The sequence below is a fragment of the Dreissena polymorpha genome, chromosome 8, assembly GCF_020536995.1.
Source record: "Dreissena polymorpha isolate Duluth1 chromosome 8, UMN_Dpol_1.0, whole genome shotgun sequence".
NCBI lineage: Eukaryota > Metazoa > Mollusca > Bivalvia > Myida > Dreissenidae > Dreissena > Dreissena polymorpha.
The window spans coordinates 102,470,196-102,488,400 of record NC_068362.1 but is presented as its reverse complement, the minus strand read 5'-3'; the positions used below and the strand labels follow the sequence as shown (position 1 = coordinate 102,488,400).

General features: G+C 39.6%; 1 protein-coding gene and 1 long non-coding RNA gene across 4 annotated transcripts in view; both read left to right on the top strand.

Annotated features, from left to right (window-relative positions):
• Nucleotides 1-17,533, top strand: part of LOC127842601 (solute carrier family 23 member 2-like) — a 57,666-nt gene extending 40,133 nt beyond the window's left edge. For all 3 annotated transcript variants that reach the window (XM_052372193.1, XM_052372192.1, XM_052372191.1), the window contains 5 exons: nucleotides 5,603-5,759; nucleotides 6,301-6,554; nucleotides 7,819-8,098; nucleotides 16,341-16,436; nucleotides 16,898-17,533. In XM_052372193.1, the coding sequence (XP_052228153.1) occupies nucleotides 5,603-5,759; nucleotides 6,301-6,554; nucleotides 7,819-8,098; nucleotides 16,341-16,436; nucleotides 16,898-17,214 (1,104 nt within the window). In that variant the 3' untranslated portion in view covers nucleotides 17,215-17,533. The remainder of the gene's footprint in view (nucleotides 1-5,602; nucleotides 5,760-6,300; nucleotides 6,555-7,818; nucleotides 8,099-16,340; nucleotides 16,437-16,897) is intronic.
• Nucleotides 2,998-4,681, top strand: LOC127842602 (uncharacterized). Its single transcript, XR_008031720.1, has 3 exons — nucleotides 2,998-3,082; nucleotides 3,293-3,432; nucleotides 4,413-4,681. It is a non-coding gene; the product is annotated as an uncharacterized LOC127842602 (long non-coding RNA).
• Nucleotides 17,534-18,205: the final 672 nt, after the last annotated feature.

Genomic DNA, 18,205 nt, shown 5'->3' with positions numbered 1-18,205 from the left:
AGGTGATACTAAGTATCTGCCTCTATCTACACACTAGGTGCTACTAAGTATCTGCCTATATCCCCACTCTAGGTGATACTAAGTATCTGCCTATATCCCCACTCTAGGTGATACTAAGTATCTGCCTATATCCCCACTCTAGCTGATACTAAGTATCTGCCTCTATCCCCACTCTAGGTGATACTAAGTATCTGCCTCTATCCCCACTCTAGGTGATACTAAGTATCTGCCTCTATCCCCACTCTAGGTGATACTAAGTATCTGCCTCTATCCCCACTCTAGGTGATACTAAGTATCTGCCTCTATCCCCACTCTAGGTGATACTAAGTATCTGCCTAAATCACCACTCTAGGTGATACTAAGTATCTGTCTATATCACCACTCTAGGTGATACTAAGTATCTGCCTATATCCCCACTCTAGGTGATACTAAGTATCTGCCTCTATACCCACTCTAGGTGATACTAAGTATCTGCCTATATCCACACTCTAGGTGATACTAAGTATCTGTCTATATCACCACTCTAGGTGATACTAAGTATCTGCCTATATCCCCACTCTAGGTGATACTAAGTATCTGCCTCTATCCCCACTCTAGGTGATACTAAGTATCTGCCTCTATCCCCACCCTAGGTGATACTAAGTATCTGCCTATATCCCCACTCTAGGTGATACTAAGTATCTGCCTATATCCCCACTCTAGGTGATACTAAGTATCTGCCTCTATCTCCACTCTAGGTGATACTAAGTATCTGCCTCTATCCCCACTCTAGGTGATACTAAGTATCTGCCTCTATCTCCACTATAGGTGATACTAAGTATCTGCCTATATCCCCACTCTAGGTGATACTAAGTATCTGCCTCTATCCCCACTCTAGGTGATACTAAGTATCTGCCTCTATCACCACTCTAGCTGATACTAAGTATCTGCCTATATCCCCACTCTAGGTGATACTAAGTATCTGCCTCTATCCCCACTCTAGCTGATACTAAGTATCTGCCTATATCACCACTCTAGCTGATACTAAGTATCTGGCTCTATCTCCACTCTAGGTGATACTAAGTATCTGCCTCTATCCCCACTCTAGCTGATACTAAGTATCTGCCTATATCACCACTCTAGCTGATACTAAGTATCTGGCTCTATCTCCACTCTAGGTGATACTAAGTATCTGCCTATATCCCCACTCTAGGTGATACTAAGTATCTGCCTATATCACCACTCTAGGTGATACTAAGTATCTGCCTCTATCCCCACTCTAGGTGATACTAAGTATCTGCCTCTATCTACACTCTAGGTGCTACTAAGTATCTGCCTATATCCCCACTCTAGGTGATACTAAGTATCTGCCTATATCCCCACTCTAGGTGATACTAAGTATCTGCCTATATCCCCACTCTAGCTGATACTAAGTATCTGCCTCTATCCCCACTCTAGGTGATACTAAGTATCTGCCTTTATCCCCACTCTAGGTGATACTAAGTATCTGCCTCTATCCCCACTCTAGGTGATACTAAGTATCTGCTTCTATCCCCACTCTAGGTGATACTAAGTATCTGCCTCTATCCCCACTCTAGGTGATACTAAGTATCTGCCTAAATCACCACTCTAGGTGATACTAAGTATCTGTCTATATCACCACTCTAGGTGATACTAAGTATCTGCCTATATCCCCACTCTAGGTGATACTAAGTATCTGCCTCTATACCCACTCTAGGTGATACTAAGTATCTGCCTATATCCACACTCTAGGTGATACTAAGTATCTGTCTATATCACCACTCTAGGTGATACTAAGTATCTGCCTATATCCCCACTCTAGGTGATACTAAGTATCTGCCTCTATCCCCACTCTAGGTGATACTAAGTATCTGCCTCTATCCCCACTCTAGGTGATACTAAGTATCTGCCTATATCCCCACTCTAGGTGATACTAAGTATCTGCCTCTATCTACACTCTAGGTGATACTAAGTATCTGCCTCTATCTACACTCTAGGTGATACTAAGTATCTGCCTCTATCCCCACTCTAGGTGATACTAAGTATCTGCCTATATCCCCACTCTAGGTGATACTAAGTATCTGCCTCTATCCCCACTCTAGGTGATACTAAGTATCTGCCTCTATCCCCACTCTAGGTGATACTAAGTATCTGCCTATATCCCCACTCTAGGTGATACTAAGTATCTGCCTATATCCCCACTCTAGGTGATACTAAGTATCTGCCTATATCCCCACTCTAGGTGATACTAAGTATCTGCCTATATCCCCACTCTATGTGATACTAAGTATCTGCATCTATCCCCACTCTAGGTGATACTAAGTATCTGCCTCTATCCACACTCTAGGTGATACTAAGTATCTGCCTCTATCCCCACTCTAGGTGATACTAAGTATCTGCCTCTATCCCCACTCTAGCTGATACTAAGTATCTGCCTATATCTCCACTCTAGGTGATACTAAGTATCTGCCTCTATCACCACTCTAGCTGATACTAAGTATCTGCCTATATCCCCACTCTAGGTGATACTAAGTATCTGCCTATATCACCACTCTAGCTGATACTAAGTATCTGCCTATATCACCACTCTAGCTGATACTAAGTATCTGCCTATATCACCACTCTAGGTGATACTAAGTATCTGGCTCTATCCCCACTCTAGGTGATACTAAGTATCTGCCTCTATCCCCACTCTAGGTGATACTAAGTATCTGGCTCTATTTACACTCTAGGTGATACTAAGTATCTGCCTCTATCCCCACTCTAGGTGATACTAAGTATCTGCCTCTATCCCCACTCTAGGTGATACTAAGTATCTGCCTCTATCCCCACTCTAGGTGATACTAAGTATCTGCCTCTATCCCCACTCTAGGTGATACTAAGTATCTGCCTATATCCCCACTCTATGTGATACTAAGTATCTGGCTCTATCCCCACTCTAGGTGATACTAAGTATCTGCCTCTATCCCCACTCTAGGTGATACTAAGTATCTGCCTCTATCCCCACTCTAGGTGATACTAAGTATCTGCCTCTATCCCCACTCTATGTGATACTAAGTATCTGCCTCTATCCCCACTCTAGGTGATACTAAGTATCTGCCTCTATCCCCACTATAGGTGATACTAAGTATCTGCCTCTATCCACACTCTATGTGATACTAAGTATCTGCCTATATCCCCACTCTAGGTGATACTAAGTATCTGACTCTATCCCCACTCTAGGTGATACTAAGTATCTGCCTCTCTCCCCACTCTAGGTGATACTAAGTATCTGCCTCTATCCCCACTCTAGGTGATACTAAGTATCTGCCTATATCCCCACTCTAGGTGATACTAAGTATCTGCCTCTATCCCCACTCTAGGTGATACTAAGTATCTGTCTATATCCCCACTCTAGGTGATACTAAGTATCTGCCTCTATCTACACTCTAGGTGATACTTAGTATCTGCCTATATCCCCACTCTAGGAGATACTAAGTGTCTGCCTCTATCTACACTCTAGGTGATACTAAGTATCTGCCTATATCCCCACTCTAGGTGATACTAAGTATCTGCCTCCTTCTACACTCTAGGTGATACTAAGTATCTGGCTCTATCTCCACTCTATGTGATACTAAGTATCTGCCTCTATCTACACTCTAGGTTATACTAAGTATCTGCCTCTATCTCCACTCTAGGTGATACTAAGTATCTGCCTATATCCCCACTCTAGGTGATACTAAGTATCTGCCTCTATCCCCACTCTAGGTGATACTAAGTATCTGGCTCTATCCCCACTCTAGGTGATACTAAGTATCTGCCTCTATCACCACTCTATGTGATACTAAGTATCTGCCTCTATCCCCACTCTAGGTGATACTAAGTATCTGCCTCTATCCCCACTCTAGGTGATACTAAGTATCTGCCTCTATCCCCACTCTAGGTGATACTAAGTATCTGCCTCTATCCCCACTCTAGGTGATACTAAGTATCTGCCTATATCCCCACTCTAGGTGATACTAAGTATCTGCCTCTATCCCCACTCTAGGTGATACTAAGTATCTGCCTCTATCCCCACTCTAGGTGATACTATATATCTGCCTATATCCCCACTCTAGGTGATACTAAGTATCTGCCTCTATCCCCACTCTAGGTTATACTAAGTATCTGCCTCTATCACCACTCTAGGTGATACTAAGTATCTGCCTCTATCCCCACTCTAGGTGATACACAGTATCTGCCTCTATCCCCACTCTAGGTGATACTAAGTATCTGCCTCTATCCCCACTCTAGGTGATACTAAGTATCTGCCTATATCCCCACTCTAGGTGATACTAAGTATCTGCCTCTATCTACACTCTAGGTGATACTAAGTATCTGCCTATATCCCCACTCTATGTGATACTAAGTATCTGCCTCTATCTACACTCTAGGTGATACTAAGTATCTGCCTATATCCCCACTCTAGGTGATACTAAGTATCTGCCTCTATCTACACTCTAGGTGATACTAAGTATCTGCCTCTATCTACACTCTAGGTAATACTAAGTATCTGGCTCTATCTCCACTCTATGTGATACTAAGTATCTGCCTCTATCTACACTCTAGGTTATACTAAGTATCTGCCTCTATCTCCACTCTAGGTGATACTAAGTATCTGCCCATATCCCCACTCTAGGTGATACTAAGTATCTGCCTCTATCACCACTCTATGTTATACTAAGTATCTGCCTATATCCCCACTCTAGGTGATACTAAGTATCTGCCTCTATCCCCACTCTAGGTGATACTAAGTATCTGCCTCTATCACCACTCTAGGTGATACTTAGTATCTGCCTCTATCCCCACTCTAGGTTATACTAAGTATCTGCCTCTATCTCCACTCTAGGTTATACTAAGTATCTGCCTCTATCCACACTCTAGGTTATACTAAGTATCTGCCTCTATCCCCACTCTATGTGATACTAAGTATCTGCCTCTATCCCCACTCTAGGTGATACTAAGTATCTGCTTATATCCCCACTCTAGGTGATACTAGGTATCTGCCTCTATCACCACTCTAGGTGATTCTAAGAAACTGCCTCTATCCCCACTCTATGTTATACTAAGTATCTGCCTCTATCCCCACTCTAGGTGATACTAAGTATCTGCCTCTATCCCCACTCTAGGTGATACTAAGTATCTGCCTCTATCCCCACTCTAGGTGATACTAAGTATCTGCCTCTATCCCAACTCTAGGTGATACTAAGTATCTGCCTCTATCCCCACTCTAGGTGATACTAAGTATCTGCCTCTATCCCCACTCTAGGTGATACTAAGTATCTGCCTATATCACCACTCTAGGTGATACTAAGTATCTGCCTCTATCACCACTCTATATGATACTAAGTATCTGCCTCTATCCCCACTCTAGGTGATACTAAGTATCTGCCTCTATCCCCACTCTAGGTGATACTAAGTATCTGCCTATATCCCCACTCTAGGTGATACTAAGTATCTGCCTCTATCCCCACTCTAGGTGATACTAAGTATCTGCCTCTATCCCCACTCTAGGTGATACTAAGTATCTGCCTCTATCACCACTCTATGTGATACTAAGTATCTGCCTCTATCCACACTCTAGGTGATACTAAGTATCTGCATCACGTGGCTGTTCTGCCACATCCTGACGGTGACGGACGTGTTGCCTAACAACGCCACACTTCCGGCTTACAAGGCGCGGACGGACGCGCGTCTGGGCGTCTTGCAGCGAGCGCCTTGGTTTACATGGCCATATCCATGTAAGGTTGCAGTTCGCACAGGCTAATCAGGGACGACACTTTTCGCCTAAACTTAATTCTTGCTAAGATTAGACTTTCTTTAAACGAAATATCATAAAACCGGAAAGTGTCGTCCCTGATTAGCCTGTTTGGACTGCACAGGCTAATCTTGGACGACACTTTACGCGAATGCATTAAATCCCCTTTTTAAAGAGCACGATCCATTTATATAAACGCCAAGATGCAACTATACTCGTTTACATCATCCTTTAAATTCAACTGTCGAACTTCAGCTGTTGTTTTTCCATCAGTACAGCATACACAAGTTTTAATATAAAATGAAACTTAATCACCAGCCCTGGTATACAATAATGCATAATTTTACGATATGCCCATGCAATGTAATTGGCGGTTTAAAAGCTAAAGCATGGCTTTAGTGTAAACTAGATTGGCAAGAAGTTTGCTTAAGAAAGATTTTTTGTAGACAACAAAAAAGTGTATATACAGGGAACGGACTCAAGTGAGACTCGATAAATAGGTTAAAACTTCCGTTTGTTTTTAGTTATGTTCGGAACTCCGACTGTTAGTGCCGGCGGTTTCGTCGGCATGCTCGCCGCCACGATAAGTTCCATCATCGAGTCTGTAGGAGACTACTATTCATGTGCCCGGATATCCGGCGCTCCGCCCCCGCCGACACACGCCATCAACAGGGGCATCGCTATGGAGGGGCTCGGCAGCATCGTTTCCGGTCTGGTGGGAGCCGGTCACGGTACCACGTCTTACAGCGGAAACATCGGGGCCATCGGTATTACAAAGGTAGCATGAATAGCGTGTTTATTAACCCTTTTCCACTAAGATACGTATTTTGACGTGTTTGTATTCCGCTAAAATGTTAAATTAAATTTAAGACCTTTCTTACAAGATTCAAGTTTTAAAGGCTTCATTTCCAACCCTTAGATACTGATGAGAAGCAAACAGCATAAAACATGACCAGACTGCGAGTTATTCGCAGGCTGTTCTGGTTTTATGCTGTTTGCACAAAGCCATTTTCACTTTTCTTCTGAGTGGGAAAGGGTTAAATTTAAAGGATGTGAATGCGAATACTGCACCATGTTAACGAATTCATAATGTAGAGCGAAATGTGCCTTCGTTTCTCTATTATTCATGAATTCGAGTTGTCTCTCTTGTCTTCTTATTTTCAATTCAACAAAAAAAAACAACAACAATGATGTATAAATGGCGTCTAATATGCATATCATCATTAACAATTTTTTATATTCTTGTGTTATGACTAAACCGCTGGTAAGCTACCACACATGAATAAATCCACTTGCAGTCTGGGCTGGTATTCACCAATTTGCATGCGGGAAAATATTTTCTTCATTACAAAATTCCTTACAACTTCGCGTCCCTGTGCTTGTTTATGTAAATCGTAAAAAACATGTACCGGGTAGTACTGATTTGAGTTTAGAAGCTTCACCTTTTTTACCACTTTCTTCAAATATGCGTTATACATTCCTAAAACTCTATCCAAACGAATCTGCGGGTTTAAGTTTTAAAGAATAGAGTGAGGAATTCTTATTTCTAATAGTTTCCACATCAACAACTTAAACATATTTCGTCTTAAGTATTTAAAGGAATACGTTGTTTCGCGTTGTCGTTTTGGTGACCTTCTTCAAACCATCAAACACGCCAAAAAGATAATACAATAATCAACCACCATATACGATCTCTCTTCAAACTAGTTTGAACATACTATTTCCCTTACAAGTTGTGGAGATATATTCAATCTTATATAATTTATGGGCCGTGCTCTGTGAAAAGGGGGTTTAATGAATGTGCAAAAAGTGTCGTCCCAGATTAGCCTGTGCAGTCCGCATAGGCTAATCAGGGACGACTCTTTTCGTCAAAACTATATTTTTGCCACGAAAAGACTTTCTTGAAACGAAAACTATCATAAAAGCGAAAAGTGTCGTCCCTGATTAGCCTATGCGGACTGCAAAGGCTAATCTGGGACGTCACTTTACGCACATTCATTAAACCCCATTTTCACATTGCACGGCCAACATATAATTCCCAGGTCGCCAGCCGAGTGGTGTTTTTCACAGCCGGACTGATCCTGCTACTCTGCGGCGTGGTAGGCAAGTTCGGGGCGGTGCTTACTCTCATTCCAGACCCCGTTATCGGCGGAACTCTCGCCGTATTGTTTGGCATGGTGGCGGCCGTGGGCATATCCATCCTGAAGTTCGTTGACCTCGACTCCACTCGCAACCTGACAATCATCGGCATATCGCTGCTGCTTGGACTGATGATCCCGCAGTACGTCAACGACCCCGCAAACGCCGGCATTATCGACACAGGTGAGCTCATGAGCGGACCCGTGGTCTAGAGGTAGTCCAAAATCTATGGGGCCGCAGGTTCGATGATCCGCTCAATTCTATTCCTCATAACGTGTAATGCAAACGCGAAGTTAAACAGATGAGTGTTGCACCAGGAAATTGACCCTTAGTCCTATGTCCAAAGATTTTTGTTCACAGATGTTAAAATATTGTGAAGTACGTTTGTAGCGCCGTTAAATGTCGCAACGACGTTATATGTCGCAAGCTACGAGATTTGTCGCAACGTTGACGATAAATGTCGCAAGGAACGATAAATGTCGCAAATCCTACTGACGATATATGTCGCAACTTTAACGATAAATGTCGCAAAAATTTCAACTGCCGATATATGTCGCAACATTAACGATAATTGTCGCACACCTTTGTAAGTCATGTTAAAAACGAAAACTTGAAGTAAAATGACTAAAACTTTAAGGTTAGATTTAGATTACCCGACGAAGGTTAGATTTAGATTACCCGACGAGGTTCTTTGAGCCGACTTCCACCATAATGGTAAGTTTTTAGTTAGTATTGTCCGAAAGGGTAAATTGTGGTCAGTATTTTACATAATTGTCAGTTGCGGTCAGTATCGTCCGAAATGGTCAGTTGTGGTCAATATTGACCCAATCAATTCTTATAATTCTTGGCTTGAGTAGCCAGTTGTTGATTTCCCTGTGCTAAATGGACTGCTGTTATCAAGATTGGCCAAATGTTGTAAAATGTGATAAAACTGTAACATTATTACAGCAACAAAAAATACGATAAAATTGTATTGAATATTGTATGTCATCACCGCCAGCGCTCAGGTTATCACCGCCAGCGTTAAGGTCATCACCGCCAGCGCTCAGGTCATCACCGCCAGCGCTCAGGTCATCACCACCATCGCTCAGGTCATCACCGCCGACGTTCAGGTCATCATCGCCCGTAGGTGGATCAGTTTCCCACGTTACTTGTGCTGATGTGTCTACAATTCTTTCTAATACATGTCTATTATAACCAAGGGCAACGTAATGCTCACCGGCGCCCTCTGGGTAATGTCCAAGTATTATTAGAGGGTAACGGCTTGACAGACATGAACTCCCATCCGGACTTATCAATGTAGTGGAACTATTCCTAGTCGACACTATTAAAATCTGCATATTATACAGTTGCGACATCGCTTGCAATGTAATTTGGTCACCGTATTCATATTCTGTAGACATCCGCGACAAATAATTTCGTGGTTGCTCAAGTATTGAGTTCCACCAGTTTGCTCCACAAATCCTATTACCAAGTACGGGTGTTTGCCTCAAAAAGGTTTCTACGTCTTGTCTAAGCGTTTCTTCCGACCTATGTATTCCATACTGGCGTAGGTGATATGAAACAGCTCCAAACTGACAGTTTCCGATCCCAATAGGATCCATTACGACGGGCAATCCGAATTCCGATCTCAAGTTTTCAAGCAGAGACGATTTTGTTGTAGCTATGCAATATTGTTTTCGATGTAACTGTTTCTTGTTGGATGCACCAGTTGATGTACACGCATATTGTGTGAAGTTGCTTACGTGGTACCATTTTTTTTCCGAACGGGCAGATTGTCCTGCTCGAGCAGATTCGGGGACACGAAATTTAATTTTGGGCATGTTTGTTTTCATAGATCGCTTCTGTATCACCCCATCTACTGCCCATATTCTCCTATTTAATAAACCTTTTTTCTTATAGCGTAACAGCACTGAGTCTCCAATATTATAAATCGGTGTTTTGTTTGCCTTCTCTTGAGCTCTGGCGTTTCGCCTATTACACTGTTGTGTTGCGACTTTTGCGGCATCTCTTAGTTTCTTTATTAGCAGTTTGCGATTTAGCTTTGAATTGTCATTATAAGGATCCCTTCCATAGTAAACTTCATGCGGTGACTTCCATGCTAGCCATCTTTTGGGTCATTGTTTAATATACGTTGATACTCTGGTAGCTGTTTTGCCCAGTTTATACCAAAGCTATTCGCATGCGTCAAATCGTATGCAATCTTTTGCTTCAATGTTTTATGCATCCTTTTTAACTTTCCCCTGACTTTGAGGCTGATAAGGGCGACTTTTGATATTCTTTATATTGAGAACTTTAAACAACCGTTTTTTTTCCCCATCGAATTCACGTCCTCTATCATGCTGAATTTGTTTTGGTCTACAAAATTCTGCAAATATGCGACTCAAATGTTTAGTGATTACATCGGCTGATATATAGCTCGTAACCACACAAACCGACTAAATATATCCATTACGCTTAGAATGAAATTACACTTTTCTTTATTGTATATAACTGCATGTCTCTGCATATCGACGAGATCGATTTGAAGCATATCGTGCACAGAACTGCTGCACTCATGCTTTAGAGAGGCTTTTTTCGAAAACTTTGCATTTCTCTTCTGATAATCCGGCAGTTTAGAAATAACTTGTTTTATCTTTGCCTCTGAAACTCCAGTATACCGGTATCTTCGTTTTAACAGATGATATAACCTTCTCACACCAATGCCTTTACTTTTATGGTAATTATGAGTTATAACTTTGCTGCATTTTGATTCACACAAAAGCTCTATTCCCTTATACTACAGTCGATTATTTTCAATCGAATAAAACTCTTTGTTTCTGTCAAATCTTCGCAGTGTAGATCGTTCTAAGGGTGTCCTTTCTGCAACCGGTACATGATAGGTCCCTTCCGATACCGCTTCGGACATGATCCTATACTCTGTATCGGACATTAGCCCGCACGTCCTCCAGCCTTTTGCTAGCGTTATCACAATCGGCAACAGCAAACATATCAACCTGAAATAAAGCATTAATATTATGTAAGTTAACAACAATAAAATAAAACTCTGTTAACGGTTCTATTATCTTATTGCTTTTACTAATATGTTTTATCAACGTTAAACTGTTGTTATATTTTTAGAATACCTTTTTTCGAAAAATCGCAAAATACGGGAATTTCAATCTTTATTAAAAGACCTAAATCAACAAGCAATAGAAATCACTGTTTACCAAGCTTGACATAAAAGTACACTGCTGACATTATTCCAATTAAAACGTAATGGTTACGACGACATTTCCCCTGACCTGCACCGGCCGATTATATGAGACCTTAATTGTGCGTTCCCTGATTCCATAGCAAGCGAAACGTACTTTCCCCATGCGATCGCACATGTAATAAGCATTTGGTCATACGATGGATGGACAAAGTGTCAAGTAAATTCGTTAAGTACTTTGATAATGATTGAAACACTCTAGATGCTTTGGGGCTGACCCTCGTACCCCCTTATCTCAACATTTTACAGTATTGTTTAAATTAATGTATCGCGAGCCACGCGCACTGAGTTAAAGGGCGAATACTCTTATGATTTTGTCGGAGCAGAAGTCAAAATCTGCCTCCGGGGTGAATACTATCGATTGTTTCCATTGGCTTATTTAATACAGAGCGCGTGATAACGAATTGCGACGGCACGTGCGCTTCATTAAATTAGCCAATTAAAAAACTCGAAGTATTCAGTCCGGTGGCAGCATTTTGAGTTGACGTCATAGATGTCGCAAAATTTCCGCTAGAAAATTGAATAATAACAATATATGCATTCATTAATTAAAATATATTTCGCAATAGAAAAGTAATATTTCACCGTGGAGTAGGCAGGCGATGCAAAGACGTTCCTTTTCTGAATTTAAGATTTCTAATTTTCGCATTTAAACTTTATTAGAGTATGCTGAATCCAAATAGGAAATAGATAATGAAATCGGTCCTGGTCTCAATGCTTTAAGGAAAATACTAGTTGCGACAATAATACGTTTTTCTTATACATATACTGTTCATGTTAAATGCATTTTATAATAATAGTTAAACCATTTAGTAAATAGACAGTATTTATGTACCAATTTGAATATTTCGTTTAAAGACTATTGGCAAAGTCTTTATGATACAAGAAAATGAACAACCAATAATATTGCACCCGTGTTCTACGTTTTCAAGGAATTTAATGTTCGCCTCCGACAACAACAAGTAATTGAAAGCGTCATGTTTTTTCATAATCGCCTTTCAAAATTAAAATATCTTCTTTACTTAAAAAAAGTCAAAATTCGCCAACAAATTTCATGCAAATCACGTTTACTTTATGTATATGACTTTGCAAAGCTTTTTATGAAATCAAGGTATATAAAGGTATGCAATAGTTACCATGGTTTATTCACACGAGCAATCGTGGTATATTCATGCCCAACTTAAATCAAACATAAACAATAATTACCTAAAAATCAGCATCGCTGTCTTCATGGTTCTTTCTCTAGTAAGCGTGCCAAAATGAAATCCCAGATAATTCAACTGTTGGATAAGAATACTTTTTCCAACAAAATTTTATAATCGCGAATCGTGTTTGCATCTTGTAGAAACATGTCTTAACTAAATGTCAACCAGATGGACGATCTCATTTTGCTGCCATTTATTTAAGTAAATTGATTTGTCTGTTAAAATGATTGTTAGCAATAAGACTTTCGTACTGTGGCTATCATCTTAACATCTGTAAATTTGTAATATCATTTTTGTGACATCAAAGCAGGTGCGGATCCAGGGTTTTCGAATACGGGGAGGGGCGTAGGTCAAGTTTTACATGGGGCGGGTACTTTAATGAAATTTTTTTTACCCTAAAACGTTTGATAGTAGTTTATGCTATCCAATTCCATCGCCGAAGGCATTTTTTTTTTTGGTAAAGCAACCTTTGGCATTCGATTTTAAGGTCCAAATATGCACATTTTAATTAAAAAAAAATCTTGGCTGATTTAAGAGGGGGGGGGGGGGGGTACGCACGCCGCTTCCGCCCTCCTTAAACCGCCCTTGCAAAGAGCCGAAACGTTCAGGGGAGCACAAAAACGAAATATTTGTTTGAAAACTGTGAAGATTTGAATATAATCTGGTGAAATTAACATATTCAATAAATGCCATAAATATATTCCGATTTCTATGAAGAATTGTCGTTTGTATCTTATTTTTGTCAATGACAACAGTAATGTATGTGTCGTTAAAGAGACTTTTTTTCAGCTACTGAACTTATCTTATCGCCGTACAACAATATTGAATTGACACAGACCTTAGTGCAAAGTTCTTCAAATTTAGGTTGGAAAATCGTACAGCTTGTTCAGTTAACTGGTAATGACGACCGACACGGAGTCCTTGTCATTTGAGACTGATTACTGACGTTAGGTGTAAAGCCGTTCACACAGTAAAGTTAGCTGTAATCGGCGATAATTTGATAATGGGTGTAGTATCTAATGCATTGCGCAGCTGCACCCGCACGACCAACCGTTTCAGAAGCGAACCAGTATTTCCTGGCAGTTTTCATAGAAAGGCATTGTCCTTTGCCGGCCCCACAATGAGCCAAAGAGCTGAGCAGGTACCGGTGCGATTGACGATTCTACCCAAAAATATTCGCCGTTTATCGCTTATTCAAAGATGGCAAAGTTGTCGGTCTCCAGCAGATAAACTGAGGGATTCACATTTTGTTTTACCCAGACGGTTCCTGTAAGACTGACCTTATAAAACCAAACTTATCGATACGGCCTCAAACCCAAAGAAAACTTACGGGCACCTCTTTTTTCCGATTTCCGATTATTTCAAAACAATAATTTTTATCATTTTGAATAAAACTTAACGTTTTTGGTCTAAAATGAATAAATATGACCGCTTCGGTCGATCTTCACCGCAGCTGACATTTGTGGACAATACTGACCACAACTGATTATTTCGGACAATACTCACTAAAAACTGAGCATTCTGGTGGAAATCGACCCAAAAAACCCCGTCGGGTAATCTAGATCTAACCTTAAAGTCATTTTTACTTCACCATTTCATTTTTAACATGACTTACAAAGGTGTGCGACATTTGTCGTTAATGTTGCGACATATATCGGCAGTTCAAATTTTTGCGACATTTATCGTTAAAGTTGCGACATATATCGTCAGTAGGATTTGCGACATATATCGGTCCTTGCCACATTTATCGTCAACGTTGCGACACATCTCGTAGCCTGCGACATATAACGGCGATGCGACATTTAACGGCGCTACAACGTTGTTTAATGTCTTTATATCTTCGTCACAGTCATTAATGTGTTTGAAATGCAACCCATACTCAGTCTATCACTTGATCATATCACTTGTCATGAGCTACGTGCCACAGAACGTTTTGTGCTTTCTATCAATTGTTTTGCTGTGATCCATCATACAAAATGCACTCTCTTTAGACCCGCTGGGTTTGATCAAACTTTCATGAAAAGTGTTGGATGTGATATGCTGACAAGATAATAACCTGTACTTACCTTTTGATATATGACGGCTACAAATTGACCGTATAATGCTGTGGTCAGGGTGGGTCGACTTTCACTAACTACACCTGCTACCTGTCCAACCACCACACATGAATGATATCAAAATCTTTAATTTGTTTATGGCATTTGTTGCTTTTATCTTAAAGGGGTCGTCCAACAGATTTTGGCATGTATTGAAGCTTGTCATTAAATGCTTTAAATGCTTTATATTTATAAATTTAAACATTTGAACTAAAAATCTCCAGTAAAAAAAAACAAGAATACAATTTAAAATGATAAATGATATACTGCCTGATATATTACAAAAAGATCAGGCAGTAACCTGTTTTTCTGTTTTTAGCGATTTTTCATTATTTCTTAAAAATCGGGGACGTAGAGATATGATAAACAGAAAAACAGGTTAGTGCCTGATCTTTTGTAATATATCAGGCTCGGCACGAATAAAATAACGGCTCGGCAAGCCTCGTCGATATATTATTCTAAGCCTTGACTGATACATTACAAAAAGATCGGACAGTAACCTGTTATTCTCTATGAAGCAGGTGCCCGTAAAGCAAAGCAATTTTTTAAATATCAGCAATGCATCAGACGTATTTTGGCCATAAACGGTCTCATCGTAAAGAATATAAGTGTATTTATTTGTTTTATACCAAGATGGTCACGTATTTGCGCAATTTTCATTTATTTTCCCTTACAAAGTCAAAACTATTTACATTCTAACTTGATTTTTGGGCTGAAGCTGGCAAAAACAGATAGTTTCTATAATTCTATTTGCACACCATTGAAAATTCGGCAAAATTAATATATTTTCCTCGGACAAAAGGAAAAAAGATGTCCCAATGAACTGAATTTTCGGTACCAGGTAGCTGATGATTTATCTATTTCAACACTCGAATGTATTAATAAAGAACTCCCAACTACTTACGATATAAGTTTGATATGTCCACTATTAATTTGTCACACAGTTTTTTAAAAACGTTCGCGATAAAAAATGTTAAACTTTATTCTTTTCACGAGCACTACCTTTAGTGTGATGTTTAATTTCGCTTCGCTGGTTATCTATTTTCCTTGGGGATGATAGACAGTGTATAAGCAATCCTCGTAGTTTCCTAAAATATCATATCGCATCGATACGACGCTTTATCTGTTGGACGGCCCCTGTAATTGTAATTTGGCAAAAATAGAGCCGTTAATGTGATACAAAAATAAAAGGCATTGCTTGATATATGTTTATCTATTCTAATGTAGTTAATTGATACGATACAACTTTATTGTCATTGTTTGTTTTTGTCTTACTTATTCCGAGGTATATTAACCCATTTATGCCTAGCGTCCTGAAAAAAGGACATTGCAAACAGCGTAGACCCAGATGAGACGCCGCATAATGCGGCGTCTCATCTTTGTTCTGCGCTGTTTGCTTAAAGGAATTTCTTTATGAAATATTCTAAATATAGAAATAAATATACTTGACACCTCTAATTTTGGAAATAAATTGGTCCAATTTAGAAGGGTGGGAGAGTCCACTGGGCATAAATGGGTTAATTATTGTCAATCCATGTTCAACCGTACAAATGTGTCATACCATTATCGTGACATATTGTTTATTACTCGATTATATCCATAACTGATACTTAGGATGATACTTTAGGTGCTTATGGTGATGACCATGACGATCATTATGATGATGCTGCTGCTACTAATGATGGCGATTAAGAAGGATTTATATGATGATTAAGATGTTGATGATTATGATGAAGATGATGAATTTCATTGAAATACCCCGGTAATGCATGATTATTTTGATATGATAAAGAGATTTAAGATGAAGCTGGTGATTATTTGATTGCCTTGCTCGTACTAGTGTGTTTGCAGTAGCCATTGTTATCTTACAGGGTACAGCGAGTTGGACCAGGTGATATCGGTCCTGCTAGGTACAGCGATGTTTGTCGGTGGCGGGGTAGGCTGCTTTCTGGACAACACTGTGCCGGGTAAGCGAGCCAAGGAATTCTATGTGAAGTTTTTCAACGACGGACAAACATTTTCTGTAGTAAACTTTATGCAATGTTGTGTGTCGAATGTTGTATTCTCTAATTACTTTTATGTATCAGTATTGAGACTACAGCATTGTTAAGTGTTTGATAAACATGCCATTGTTTAAATATAATGCTAAAATGAAATCAACAGATTTTGAATATGCATAGTATAATGAAATTATAAAGTTTAATTCAATTATCGGATGTATTTACACGAACTGTAATTTATTATTCAATTTTGAAAGTGTTTATCAACGGTTTTAATTTTTATGTATTTTATCTTTGATCAATTCAATAACACAAATGTCATGCATGAGAAAAGGCAATTCACAGAAATATACGAATATCATCAATAAACCACTATATACCAAATCTTTTACATTCGACAGTATACCTTATACAAAGTTTGTTTTCAGGCACCCCGGCAGAACGTGGCATCCTTACCTGGCGTCGTAACCTCGCGGCGGAAAACTCGATCCATAATAAGGACTCGACGATGTACGATCTTCCGTTAGTTTCCGACCGTTTCCGGAGGACTCCGTTTTGCTCTTACGTGCCCGTTTCACCTTCGTTCAGCAAAGAAGTGCACTTGAATTGCCGAAAGTGTTGCAAGCGCAATAATACCTTAAAGAGTTCTGATAAAAATGGTACCAGTGTAGATAACCATGCTTTCGATAATGATATATCGATGAATGATTTAGCAAATGTGACTCATACTGGCACGCAAATGTGACAGGGCAAGTAAAGTCAAACGTTAACAATGAAGTGAGTAATATTTTACTTGAACTATTTATGGCAGTTCAACATCCACGAATGTCGTTACTTTCGCATTATAAGATTGTATATGCTTACAGTTCAACGTTAGCAAATCTAAACGGATGATATGCTTTTATGACCGAATATTGTTTCAACAAGAGCTGTCAGAGGACAGCGCGCTCGACTATTCGAGTGCTTGACAGTATAACGTAAGCCTTTATGGCGAAATTGTTTATATTCAATAATTTATTAGACGATCTTTAAAAAATATAAAAAAAAAATAAAAATATTATTTTTTTTTGGGGGGGGGGGGATGGGGGGTAGGGGGGTTGAGAGTGGGTTATAATGTGGGGTGTGGTCATTTATTAGATGATCTTTCAAAAATAAAAAAGGAAAAAAAAAAAAATTATGGGGGTGGGAGGTGGGGGGGGGGGGCAGGGAATCTTGGGCGGGGGGGGGGGGGTATTGTTTGGGTGGAATCCATTGTGGTATTCAGGTAAGTGTTGTTTTGTCAAAGTATTAATAAAATCAGCAGGGAGTGATATTTTGACACATCTTGAAAAAAAAGACTTTTTTTTCAAGATGTGTCAAAATCTCACTCCCTGCCATATTTACAAATGCTTTTGAAAATTCTCAAAAAACATTACGATACATTAAGATTCATTCACTAAGTCAAAATTCGAATATCATGGTTTTAATTGGAACCAAAACCCAGCGTATTAATGATACATTGAGAAGTGTTTTAGATTTTGACAAATTTCGAGAGTACACCAGAAAAACATATCGTCTAAAATCTTCGTTAGGACTGCGAAAACGGCTCATACAGACACCATGTTTGATAATATAAATTCATTTTTGCAAGAAATTCAATTTCCACAGACAAACTTTGCAATTAATTTGAGAAAAACAACTGAAACAAGTAAGAAAAACTTACCTTCACAAAAAGACAAGCGTGTATCCGAAACATT